Here is a 13,823-nt window from a genome sequence, read left to right on the forward strand (position 1 = left end):
GGAAGGTTCAGTTAAAGCATGTGGTTGTCTCCCTTTCCAGAATAGAGAGGTAGCATTATTTAAGAGAGATTACTCAGCTCTATGAGGGGTCAAATGCCTATGTTGAATGGAGCTGCTGTGTCTCTCGGGGTCAGGAAACAGGAGCAGGGAGGCCTTTTGTGAGGCAAGAATAGAGAGAGAAACTGCGTGGTTTCCCCATTTAAACCTCTTATGTTGTACTGCTACCGTTCAGGGAGAAGTTATAGAAAACATAAATTCACTCATTTTATTATATAGCAGTCTATTTCTGGTGTGTACTGGTTGTTAAGTCTGTGTATTGGTTGTTAAGTCTGTGTATTGGTACAGAAAACAACACATTTATAATCCTGTAATTATTTTCGTTATTGTTAAACAAACCAGACAAGCTATCAGCCCCTGTAAATCTGGAATGAACTAGTCAACAGTAAATGTTTAACCAAGTCAAAGCAAATCTCTAATATTCTGTCCAGAAGCATGGGGGTGTTGTGGTTTTCCTGGCAGGAAAGACAGTGTCATGTTGCAGTCCGTTGACTATACTACACTATGAAAAACCCTGGGAATGGAAATGCAATGCATACGTGTGTCATCATGCTTTTCCAAGGCTTCACACACAAAACAAATCCCGTCTAGGCCCCTGACACACACTATTGCTTAAGGAGAAGCTGTCTGTTTCTATCTCCACACCAAAGACATGCCACGCTACATGAGCCCTCCCTTAGCCTTAGTGAGGGTCTGTCAGTGGAGCATATGGGAAGAAACAAATCATTTAACATATCCTTAGGGCCCCATGCAATGTAAACATGAATGCTAAAATGGACTCCAAACCCACACTCCATAATTGGTAGTGACTGAGCCAGTGATGACATCACCACTGCTGTTGATTGCCATGTGTGTTGGCAGGCCCGTGGGTCCAGAGAGGCTAACAGCACATCTCACCAGTATGGCGAGCCCAGCACAAATCTGCCAGCTCAGTTTAATTTGAATTTTGTCTTAAAAGTCAACTGTAACTGTTCTGTGCAGGGGCAGCAAGAGAAGCAGGGGTTCACTCCCTGGGTTTTGGTTTGGCTGCATTACGGCCTGCTGTTTTCCGTTGTCAAGTTTAATAAATAAAAAAATGTCATATCCTTTTTTGTGTACAGGAAGAAGAAGAGGAAATCAAATTAGAGATTAATATGTTGAAGACATATTCCCATCATAGGAATATAGCTACATACTATGGTGCCTTTGTGAAGAAGAGTCGTGCAGGTCAGGATGACCAGCTCTGGGTGAGTGGCTGTTCTCCATCTCTCTGTTGAATTCTCCTCACTTCAATCATGGTATCTCAGTAATGCATCATCTTTAAGAAGGCCTCTATCGCTATATGTATGTACAGCTCATACACGTTCTATAACACCAAAAAACATGGTCCTAGAAAACATAACATGGGCCATGAGTTTTTCCTGACACCATGAATAATACCAGGAAAATCTCTGGGTCCTACTCCTACACATTTCCCGATAACAATAATCAAATGACAAATGATGAGTTGTATCTTTGCCTTTCCTTGTGTGCTGTGTGCCTATAGTGGGATGTGACGGTGTTATAGGCCTAGCCATGTCGTGTGTTAAAGGGTGCTGTTCTGCTGGTGGCCTGGCATCTGTCTGAGCCATTTCCTCTGTATGTGTGTGTGCGTGCGTGTGTCTGTCTGTATGTCTGTCTGTCTGTCTGACCTTGCCGTATAGCTGGTGATGGAGTACTGTGGGGCGGGCTCAGTCACTGACCTAGTGAAGAAGACTAAAGGGAACAGCCTAAAGGAGGACTGGATCGCCTACATCTGCAGAGAGGTCCTCCGAGTGAGTACTACTACTGGAGATAAGCCATTTAACCAGGATGTTCTCCCCAAACCCCTGGGAAATATAAAGGTCCTGAGAATCACTTCAGAGAGTTTGTCTCATCCTATATTGGCCGTATTGTAGCAGGAGAGTTATTGTTTTGGATTAGGAGCTTTTTCTTCTAAATTTATGGCAGGACGGTCATTGAGAGTTAGGCTAGACGGTGACCCACAGGGCAGAGGGCATCGTGGGAGATAGCAGTGGAACACTGTGAAGTCAATATCTTAAATAAACAAACTTCCTGATTTTTTTTCCACTCCTTTGAAGCAGTGTACACTTACTCGCTGTGTTTCCAAGCTCTGAGAAAGAGATTATGTGATGTGTGTGTGCGTGTGTGTGTGTGTGCGTGCATTTGTGTTTGTTTGTGTGTGGTGTCCTGACATTGTGCGTGTGTGTATGTGTGTGTCAACACAGGGCCTGTCTCACCTCCACTCACACCACGTCATTCACCGTGACATCAAAGGCCAGAACGTGCTGCTGACTGAGAATGCGGAGGTCAAGCTAGGTAAAGACAAGGAGACAGGGTCAAAGTTCAACTCACATCCCACATAGCCACAGTGGAAAGGATTTGTCACTGTCACTTCAGTATTTGCCTGCTGTTCCCTTGTGGGTGTGGTTTAAACTGTTCAAACACAGTGTCTTGTCTTTGCCAGTTGACTTTGGGGTGAGTGCTCAGCTGGACAGGACGATAGGGAGGAGGAACACCTTTATTGGGACTCCGTACTGGATGGCCCCTGAGGTCATTGCCTGTGACGAGAACCCAGACTCAACCTACGACTACAGGGTAAAAGGGAGCCAATCTCTGCTGGAAATGCTGTTTTTGCGTGCGTGAATGTGTATGTGTATGTGGGGGTGGGGGGAGGGTGTGTGTGTGTGTGTGTGTGTGTGTGTGTGTGTGTGTGTGTGTGTGTGTGTGTGTGTGTGTGTGTGTGTGTGTGTGTGTGTGTGTGTGTGTGTGTGTGTGTGTGTGTGTGTGTGTGTGTGTGTGTGTGTGTACTTTATGTATTTCTGTCTGTATTTCTGTTGTGTGAATCTGAAATGGCTCTGACTGGATGACTCCCTATAGAGTGACCTGTGGTCTCTGGGAATCACAGCTCTGGAGATGGCTGAAGGAGCACCACGTAAGTGTTACCCTCCTCCCTTCTCTCCTGTCCATACACATTATAATCTCAGCCATCTTCTCTTTCTCCTCCACATCTTATAGCAGGAGGGTTTTCTAGTCCATGGCTAATATGCTCTGCTGTAATTATATGGTTTATTTTCTTTTAAGCATTTGTTGTATCCTGTATCCTGTACAATGTTGTAGTTTGAGTTTTGTTGCATTAGCTGTGAGTTTGCCCGCGCTACAGATGCTATATTGGTCTGCTAATGCAGGACTGATAAAGGCCCCGTGTACTACTTTTGTGAAATCTACATTTTTTCTCCCCAAAATTGTATCAATAAATATTCAGTGCCAGTCAAAAGTTTGGACATACCTACTCATTCAAGAGTGTGTCTTTATTTTGACTATTTTCTACTAGAGGTCAACCGATTAATCGGATTGGCCGATCAATTAGGGCCGATTTCAAGTTTTCATAACAATCGGAAATCGGTGGTAGGCAGCAGCAGGATCGTAAGCATTCATTCAAACAGCACTTTTCTGCGTTTTGCCAGAAGCTCTTCGCTGTGCTTCAAGCCTATCAACTCCCAAGATTAGGCTGGTGTAACTGATGTGAAATGGAAGCTAGTTAGCGGGGTGTGCTAATAGCGTTTCAAACGTCACTCGCTCTGAGACTTTGAGTAGTTATTCCCCTTGCTCTGCATGGGTAACGCTGCTTCGAGGGTGGCTGTTGTCGATGTGTTCCTGGTTCGAGCCCAGGTAGGAGCAAGGAGAGGGATGGAAGCTATACTGTTACACTGGTAATACTAAAGTGCCTATAAGAACATCCAACAGTCAAAGGTTAATGAAATACAAATGGTATAGAGAGAAATAGTCCTATAATTCCTATAATAACTACAACCTAAAACTTCTTACCTGGGAATATTGAAGACTCATGTTAAAAGGAACCACCAGCTTTCATATGTTCTCATGTTCTCAGCAAGGAACTTAAACGTTAGCTTTCTTACATGGCACATATTGCACTTTTACTTTCTTCTCCAACACTTTGTTTTTGCATTATTTAAACCAAATTGAACATGTTTCATTATTTATTTGAGGCTAAATTGATTTTATTGATGTATTATATTAAGTTAAAATAAGTGTTCATTCAGTGTTGTTGTAATTGTCATTATTACAAATAAATAAATAAAAATCGGCTGATTAATCGGTATTGGCTTTTTTGGTCCTCCAATAATCGGTATCGGTATCAGCGTTGAAAAATCATAATCGGGCGACCTCTATTTTCTACATTGTTGAATAATAGTAAAGGCATCAAAACTATGAAATAACACATATGCAATCATGTAGTAACCAAAAAAGTGTTAAACAATTCAAAATACATTTTCAATTTGAGATTCTTCAAAGTAGCCACCTTGATGATAGCTTTGTACACTCTTGGCATTCTCTCAACCAGCTTCACCTGGAATCTTTTTCCAACAGTCTTAAAGGAGTTCCCACATATGCTGAGGACTTGTTGGCTGCTTTTCCTTCACTCTGCGGTCCAACTCATCTTAAACCATCTCAATTGGGTTGAGGTCGGGGGATTGTGGAGGCCAGGTAATCTGATGCAGCACTCCATCATTCTCTTTCTTGGTAAAATAGCCCTTACACAGCCTGGAGGTGTGTTGGGTCATTGTCCTGTTGAAAAACAAATTATAGTCCCACTAAGCGTAAACCAGATGAGATGGCGTATCGCTGCAGAATGCTGTGGTAGCCATGCTGGTTAATTGTGCCTTGAATTCTAAATGAATAATTGACAGTGTCACCAACAAAGCACCCCCACGCCATCACACCTCCTCCTCCATGTTTCACGGTGGGAACCACACATGCGGAGATGATCCGTTCACCTACTCTGCGTCTCACAAAGACACGGCGGTTGGAACCAGAAATCTCAAATTTGGACTCATCCGACCGAAGGACAGATTTCCACCGGTCTAATGTCCATTGCTCGTGTTTCTTGGCCCAAGCAAGTCTCTTCTTATTATTGGTGTCCTTTAGTAGTGGTTTCTTTGCAGCAATTCGACCATGAAGGCCTGATTCATGCAGTCTTCTCTGAACAGTTGATGTTGAAATGTGTCTTTTACTTGAACTCTGTGAGGTGTAATCTGAGGTGCAGTTTATTGCCGATTTCTGAGGCAGTTAACTCTAATGAACTCATCCTCTGCAGCAGAGGTAATTCTGGGTCTTCCTTTCCTGTGGCTGTCCTCATGAGAGCCAGTTTCATCATAGCGCTTCATGGTTTTTGCTACTGCACTTGAAGAAACTTTGACTGAGCTTCATGTCTTAAAGTAATGATGGACTGTCGTTTTTCTTTGCTTATTTGAGCTTTTATTGCCATAATATGGACTTGGTCTTTTACCAAATAAGGCTATCTTCTGTATACCACCCCTACCTTGTCACAACACAACTGGTTTGCTCAAACGCATTAAGAAGGAAAGAAATTCCACAAATGAACTTTTAACAGGCACATTGTAAATAGTAAAAATAAAGAAAACCCCTGGAATCCGTAGATGTGTCCAAACTTTTGACTGGTAGTGTATACATTTTTCAGGCTGAGTGTAACAGGACAGGACTGTAGCCTAACATTGACAACACTGCGGAACACTTCTTCCATCCCCTGCCATGTGATTGTGGCACAATGGGGCCTCTCATAACCTCGGTCCACTTTCTGTCTTGTGCATTCTAAACAGCACACTATTCCCTACATAGTGCACTACTTTTGACAAGAGGCCCTGGTTAAAAGTAGTGCAAAAAAAGTGCCATTTGGATATGGTGCCATTTGGGACGCAACCATAGTTTCTCTGTCTGTCTCTGTCCCCAGCCTTGTGTGACATGCATCCCATGAGAGCCCTGTTCCTCATTCCTCGCAACCTGCCCCCCAAGCTCAAATCAAAGAAATGGTAAGAAAGACAGCTCTCTCTCTTAGCGACACCACTCTGCCTCCCTCCCTCAGAGACACCACTCTGCCTCCTTCCCTCAGAGACACCACTCTGCCTCCCTCAGAGACACCACTCTGCCTCCCTCCCTTAGAGACACCACTCTGCCTCCCTCCCTTAGAGACACCACTCTGCCTCCCTCCCTTAGAGACACCACTCTGCCTCCATCCCTTAGAGACACCACTCTGCCTCCCTCCCTTAGAGACACCACTCTGCCTCCATCCCTTAGAGATACCACTCTGCCTCCATCCCTTAGAGACACCACTCTGTCTCCTTCCCTCAGAGACACCACTCTGCCTCCATCCCTTAGAGACACCACTCTGCCTCCATCCCTTAGAGATACCACTCTGCCTCCATCCCTTAGAGATACCACTCTGCCTCCATCCCTTAGAGACACCACTCTGCCTCCCTCAGAGACACCACTCTGCCTCCATCCCGTAGAGACACCACTCTGCCTCCCTCCCTCAGAGACACCACTCTGCCTCCTTCCCTCAGAGACACCACTCTGCCTCCTTCCCTCAGAGACACCACTCTGCCTCCATCCCTCAGAGACACCACTCTGCCTCCCTCCCTTAGAGATACCACTCTGCCTCCATCCCTCAGAGACACCACTCTGCCTCCTTCCCTCAGAGACACCACTCTGCCTCCCTCCCTTAGAGACACCACTCTACCTCCCTCCCTTAGAGACACCACTCTGCCTCCTTCCCTCAGAGACACCACTCTGCCTCTCTCCCTTAGAGACACCACTCTGCCTCCTTCCCTCAGAGACACCACTCTGCCTCCCTCCCTTAGAGACACCACTCTGCCTCCATCCCTCAGAGACACCACTCTGCCTCCTTCCCTCAGAGACACCACTCTGCCTCCATCCCTCAGAGACACCACTCTGCCTCCATCCCTCAGAGACACCACTCTGCCTCCTTCCCTTAGAGACACCACTCTACCTCCCTCCCTTAGAGACACCACTCTACCTCCCTCCCTTAGAGACACCACTCTGCCTCCATCCCTTAGAGACACCACTCTGCCTCCATCCCTCAGAGACACCACTCTGTCTCCCTCAGAAACACCACTCTGTCTCCCTCAGAGACACCACTCTGTCTCCCTCAGAGACACCACTCTGTCTCCCTCAGAGACACCACTCTGTCTCCCTCAGAGACACCACTCTGTCTCCCTCAGAGACACCACTCTGTCTCCCTCAGAGACACCACTCTGCCTCCCTCAGAGACACCACTCTGTCTCCCTCAGAGACACCACTCTGTCTCCCTCAGAGACACCACTCTGCCTCCATCCCTTAGAGACACCACTCTGTCTCCCTCAGAGACACCACTCTGTCTCCCTCAGAGACACCACTCTGTCTCCCTCAGAGACACCACTCTGTCTCCCTCAGAGACACCACTCTGCCTCCCTCAGAGACACCACTCTGCCTCCATCCCTTAGAGACACCACTCTGTCTCCCTCAGAGACACCACTCTGTCTCCCTCAGAGACACCACTCTGCCTCCCTCAGAGACACCACTCTGCCTCCCTCCCTTAGAGATACCACTCTGCCTCCATCCCTTAGAGACACCACTCTGCCTCCTTCCCTCAGAGACACCACTCTGCCTCTCTCCCTTAGAGACACCACTCTGCCACTCTCCCTCAGAGACACCACTCTGCCTCCTTCCCTCAGAGACACCACTCTGCCTCTCTCCCTTAGAGATACCACTCTGCCTCCATCCCTTAGAGACACCACTCTGCCTCCTTCCCTCAGAGACACCACTCTGCCTCCATCCCTCAGAGACACCACTCTGCCTCCATCCCTTAGAGACACCACTCTGCCTCCCTCAGAGATACCACTCTGCCTCCATCCCTTAGAGATACCACTCTGCCTCCATCCCTTAGAGACACCACTCTGCCTCCCTCAGAGACACCACTCTGCCTCCATCCCTTAGAGATACCACTCTGCCTCCATCCCTTAGAGACACCACTCTGCCTCCTTCCCTCAGAGACACCACTCTGCCTCCTTCCCTCAGAGACACCACTCTGCCTCCTTCCCTCAGAGACACCACTCTGCCTCCCTCCCTTAGAGATACCACTCTGCCTCCCTCAGAGACACCACTCTACCTCTATCCCTTAGAGACACCACTCTGCTCCATGCCTCAGAGACACCACTCTGCCTCTCTCCCTTAGAGACACCACTCTGCCTCTCTCCCTTAGAGACACCACTCTGTCTCTCTCCCTTAGAGACACCACTCTGCCTCTCTCCCTTAGAGACACCACTCTGCCTCTCTCCCTTAGAGACACCACTCTGCCTCCCTCAGCGACACCACGATGCCTCTCTGCCTTAGAGACACCACTCTGCCTCTCTCCCTCAGAGACACCACTCTCACACCCCACAGAGCATCAACAACACAGCAGGAATGTTTTCCCCAGTGTCCAAAACTCATCAAGCCTTCCTCCGCCTTCCTTCACCTTTTACCCTTGCTTAGCTAGCTCCAATAACATTACTGCCAACAAAACTGCTGCAATACAATGTCCCTTCCTTACCCCGTATGTCACTTTTTGTTGTATATTGTAGCATTAGTTTAGGCTGAGCACATATGGTTGATTGTCATGTTCCTGTTTATAATTTTAGCATCATAGTGTGAGAAGACAAACCCCTACAGTAACAGTTTGACCGCATGCAGGAGTCTGAAATTAGGCTTTTTAGATACAATGGGAAGGTAAGGTAGAGAAACTTTTGTCTTCCAGTTCACATGTCCTCAGCAACCCTTTCATAATGCATTTCATAATGCATGAAGCATTGTGTTTGTTTATTCAATATTAATTTAATAAAGTTGGGTTCATGCGTGGCAGACTTTGGGAATACATTGAGGCTGTCTGAAATGACACCCTATTCCCTATAGCCTATGAGGATCTGGCCAACAGTAGTGCACTACATACTACAGGGGTTAGGTTGCGATCTTGGACACTGCCTGAGCATGTTGTGGCCCTGTGTCCTCACCAGGTCCAAGAAGTTAATGACCTTTGTGGAGAGCTGTCTGGTGAAGAACTACCTCCATCGTCCCGCTACAGAAACCCTCCTAAGGCACTCGTTCATCAAAGACCTGCCCAACGAACGACAGGTCCGCATCATGCTCAAAGACCACCTGGACAGAACCAGGAAGAAGAGAGATAAAGGTGAGGCCATGTTGTCATTACAGGATAGCAGAGATCACCTAGTGTCACTCAACAGTTGCTGAGACTGGCACGCAAGCTTTAGTGCTGTATGATACTTTGCACTGCCAACAACCATGGGGTGCCTTTTTGGCCTTGTTATTCTTAGTCATACTGGCAGCGACAGTTAAAGTGGCAGTAAAAAGGCATTTTGATCCTCAATCCTTTCCTAGTGTTTAATTCCTCTAAGCCTAGTGAGAGGCTACTGTATTACTGTCATCAGCTTGACAGGTTCTATTATCCACTGGTAATGTGGTGGCTATTGGGTTTAGAGGCAGAAGCAGGACTGCTTCTTGTCAGCCTCTCACAGTGAGACTGCACACTCGTGTCATGTGAGAGGAATGCGCCCTCAGAGGAGGCCGTGTTTAATCATCTCCCAGACTGCACCACACCATCAGCGACCTCCCTCCCTCCGTCTTCCTCCTCACGCCACATAATGACATCGTCTCCCTGAGCCCACAGAAACTCTAGGCTTCGACCTCGAAAGCGAAATGGCGGTTTCCTAGGCCTCGTGCCGTTCGTTGGTTGGTTGGCGTTCTGCTTAACTGTTCAGACAGACAGTGAAATGACCTTTTAGAGCAGAACCAAACCTTTAGTGAGAGCGAATGAGACGCTGATAGCGGCGGCTCCAAACACAGCAGAAACACTCAGTCGTTACCCTGTTTTCATAACCTACTAAAGTTTGACTGGGAATTAGAAACAGATGCCCATTTTCTTTGGCCAGCCCACTCTTTCCTCTCCTTCCTCTCTCGCTCTCTCTCTCTCTCTCTCTCTCTCATTCTCTATATCCCTCGCTTCCCGTCTCTCCCTTCCTCTCTTTCTCTCTCTCTCTCTCTCTCCCTCTCTCTCTATCTCTTTCTCTCTCTCTTTCTCTCTCTCTTTCTCTCTCTCTGTCATAATCTCTCTCATTCTTATTCTTTCTCAGTGTAATTCACAAACACTTGTGAGGGTTCAGAAGGAAGAATGAGCGTAATTTAACATGCTGAACTATTTAGTCATTTTGACAAGCGTTTTGGAATGGAATCCAGCTGAAGAAAAGGAAGTGAGACTGTTCATGACTAGTTTTAGTTCCATGTGGGTAAACTGCAGGAGACACCTGGAGAGGAGACATTGGGTTGTTTTACTGTAATTGATGTTTTCCCTGCTTAGATGGTGAGAGAGGAGGAACTAGCTGACTGTGGGAAAGTTACAGTATGTGTGAGCCTGTTGTACTGTACAGAATAACCACCTCGTTGTTCATCCTTGTATATACAGTGCTTTCGGAAGGTATTCAGACCCAAATTCTTATTTACAATGATGGCCTACCCCGGCCAAACCCGGACAACGCTGGGCCAATTGTGTGCCTCGCTATGGGACTCGCAGTCACGGCTGGATGTGATACAGCGTGGATTCTGAATTGACGCTTGAGATGACGCACTGACGCACTGAGACGCAGTGCCTTAAACCGCTGCGCCACTCTTCTTGGGTATGACGCTACAAGCTTGGCACACCAGTATTTGGGGAGTTTCTCCCATTTTTCTCTGCAGATCCTCTCAAGCTCTGTCAGGTTGGATGGGGAGCGTTGCTGCACAGCTATTTTCAGGTGTCTCCAGAGGTGTTCGATCCGGGCTCTGGCTGAGCCACTCAAGGACATTCAGAGACTCGTCTCGAAGCCACTGCTGTGTTGTCTTGGCTGAGTGCTTAGGGTCGTTGTCCTGTTGGAAGATGAACCTTCGCCCCAGTCTGAGGTCCTGAGCACGCTGAAGCAGGTTTTCATCAAGGATCTCTCTGTACATTGCTCCGTTAATCTTTGCCTCGATCCTGACAAGTCTCCCAGTCCCTGCCGCTGAAAAACATCCCCACAGCATGATGCTGCCACCACCATGCTTCACCGTAGGGATGGTGCCAGGTTTCCCCCAGACGTGGCGCTTGGCATTCAGGCCAAAGAGTTCAATCTTGGTTTCATCAGACCAGAGAATATGTTTTCTCATGGTCTGAGAGTCTTTAGGTGCCTTTTGGCAAACTCCTAGTGGCTATCATTTGCCTTTTCTGTGGAGTGGCTTCCATCTGGCCACTCTACCATAAAGGCCTGATTGGTGGAGTGATGCAGAGATGGTTTTCTTTCTGGAAGGTTCTCCCATCTCCACAGAGGAACTCTAGAGCTCTGTCAGAGGGACCATCAGGTTCTTGGTCACCTCCCTGACCAAGGCCCTTCTCCCCCGATTGCTCAATTTGGCCAGCTCTAGGAAGAGTTTTGGTGGTTCAAAACTATGGTTCTTATATTGAAAAATGATGGAGGCTACTGTGTTATTGTGGACCTTCTATGCTGCAGACATTTTTTGGTACCCTTTCCCAGATCTGTGCCTCAACACAATCGTGTCTTGTAGCTATACGGACAATTCCTTCGACCTCATGGCTTGGTTTTTGCTCTGACATGCACTGTCAACTGTGGGACCTTATAGACAGGTGTGTGCCTTTCCAAATCATGTCCAATCAATTGAATTTACCACATGTGGACTCCAATCAAGTTGTAGAAACATCTCAAGGATGATCAATGGAAACAGGATGCACCTGAGCTCAATTTCGAGTCTCATAGCAAAGGGTCTGAATATGTTTTGAATACATTTCCTAAATTTCTAAAAACATGTTTTTAGTTTGTCATTGTAGGGTATTGTGTGTAGATTGCTGAGGATTTTTATTTATTTACTACATTTTAAAATAAGGCTGTAACGTAACAAAATGTGGGAAAAGTCAAAGGGTCTGAATACTTTCCGTAGGCACTGTATAGTTATGTGCATAATGTACTGTATCATTGAGATTGCATGCATCCCTCATGTCTAAAATATACTCTGGTCACATGTTGTCCACAGAGAGCCCAGAGTATGAATACAGCGGCAGTGAGGATGAGGAGGAGGAGATTAACGAAGAGGAAGGTGAACCCAGGTATGATGACACAGCGTTAACAAAGTAAAGAAGGCCAAACACTAGCTCTGGCGTCACGCCTGGGTCCATCGAACAGCCAGCTGATCCCCTCTGTGAAGCTAGTCCATGCTCTACTGGGTCCATTGAACAGCCAGCTGACTCCATCTGTGAAGCTAGAGTCCAAGCTCTACTGGCTCCATCGAACAGCCAGCTGACCCCCTCTGTGAAGCTAGAGTCCAAGCTCTACTGGCTCCATCGAACAGCCAGCTGACCCCCTCTGTGAAGCTAGAGTCCAAGCTCTACTGGCTCCATCGAACAGCCAGCTGACCCCCTCTGTGAAGCTAGAGTCCAAGCTCTACTGGGTCCATCGAACAGCCAGCTGATCCCCTCTATGAAGCTAGAGTCCAAGCTCTACTGGGTACATCGAACAGCCAGCTGACCCCCTCTGTGAAGCTAGAGTCCAAGCTCTACTGGGTCCATCGAACAGCCAGCTGACCCCCTCTGTGAAGCTAGAGTCCAAGCTCTACTGGGTCCATCGAACAGTCAGCTGACCCCCTCTGTGAAGCTAGAGTCCAAGCTCTACTGGGTCCATCGAACAGCCAGCTGACCCCCTCTGTGAAGCTAGAGTCCAAGCTCTACTGGGTCCATCAAACAGTCAGCTGACCCCCTCTGTGAAGCTAGAGTCCAAGCTCTACTGGGTACATCGAACAGCCAGCTGATCCCCTCTGTGAAGCTAGAGTTCAAGCTCTACTGGGTCCATCGAACAGCCAGCTGACCCCCTCTGTGAAGCTAGAGTCCATGCTCTACTGGGTCCATCAAACAGCCAGCTGACCCCCTCTGTGAAGCTAGAGTCCAAGCTCTACTGGGTCCATCGAACAGCCAGCTGACCCCCTCTGTGAAGCTAGAGTCCAAGCTCTACTGGGTCCATCGAACAGCCAGCTGACCCCCTCTGTGAAGCTAGAGTCCATGCTCTACTGGGTCCATCAAACAGCCAGCTGACCCCCTCTGTGAAGCTAGAGTCCAAGCTCTACTGGGTCCATCGAACAGCCAGCTGATCCCCTCTATGAAGTCCAAGCTCTACTGTTTATGTAATGCAGGCCTGAGAACTGTCATAGAGGATATTCGTCTGAGAGTGCACAATGTGTGAACGCATGGGGTTGTCAATGAAGACACCAGATGCTCTGCTTCTTTTCGCTTAGCTGGACAGGGCGCCATATGGCAGTGACTATAAAAATATATATTTTCTGCTGTGGACAGTACAGTATGTGTCCCTGTGTATCCCAGTCCGTATATACCCCCAAGTGTGTGTGTGTGTGTGTGTGCGTGCGTGCGTGCGTGCGTGCGTGTGTGCGTGTGTGTGTGTACTCCTAGCAATAAATCCATGTGCCTCCTCACTCCTCCTGCCCATCACTGACTCTGTGCCCTGCTCTTCGGCTACCCTCTCTGTCCTATCACTCTAGCTCCATAGTGAACCTGCCGGGGGAGTCCACTCTGAGAAGAGAGTTCCTGCGTCTGCAGCAGGAGAACAAGAACTGGTCAGAAGCCCAGCGACAGCAGCAGGTCCTGCAGCAGCAGCTCAAGGACCAGGAGAGGTACAAACAGCAGCTGCTGGCCGAGAGGCAGAAGAGGATCCACCAGCAGAAGGAGCAGCGCAGGAGGCTGGAGGACGTGAGAGACACTCTTTAGTTGAAACACTCCTCTCAGCAGCCGTCTCCAACAGAGCAGCAGAGCCAAATGCCTGCTGCCCAGCCAGCAAATGAGCTTGGCT

The 13,823-nt window shown here is 47.8% G+C and overlaps 1 protein-coding gene across 9 annotated transcripts in view; it reads left to right on the forward strand.

Annotated features, from left to right (window-relative positions):
- Window positions 1-13,823, forward strand: part of LOC129827615 (mitogen-activated protein kinase kinase kinase kinase 4-like) — a 131,846-nt gene that overhangs the window by 31,967 nt on the left and 86,056 nt on the right. For all 9 annotated transcript variants that reach the window (XM_055888619.1, XM_055888618.1, XM_055888615.1 and 6 more), the window contains exons 4-12: window positions 1,158-1,283; window positions 1,740-1,850; window positions 2,304-2,394; window positions 2,543-2,673; window positions 2,956-3,010; window positions 5,849-5,927; window positions 8,946-9,118; window positions 12,004-12,076; window positions 13,516-13,723. In XM_055888619.1, coding sequence (XP_055744594.1) covers window positions 1,158-1,283; window positions 1,740-1,850; window positions 2,304-2,394; window positions 2,543-2,673; window positions 2,956-3,010; window positions 5,849-5,927; window positions 8,946-9,118; window positions 12,004-12,076; window positions 13,516-13,723 — 1,047 coding nt within the window. The remainder of the gene's footprint in view (window positions 1-1,157; window positions 1,284-1,739; window positions 1,851-2,303; window positions 2,395-2,542; window positions 2,674-2,955; window positions 3,011-5,848; window positions 5,928-8,945; window positions 9,119-12,003; window positions 12,077-13,515; window positions 13,724-13,823) is intronic.

The sequence above is a fragment of the Salvelinus fontinalis genome, chromosome 29 (genome assembly GCF_029448725.1).
Source record: "Salvelinus fontinalis isolate EN_2023a chromosome 29, ASM2944872v1, whole genome shotgun sequence".
NCBI classification, from domain to species: domain Eukaryota; kingdom Metazoa; phylum Chordata; class Actinopteri; order Salmoniformes; family Salmonidae; genus Salvelinus; species Salvelinus fontinalis.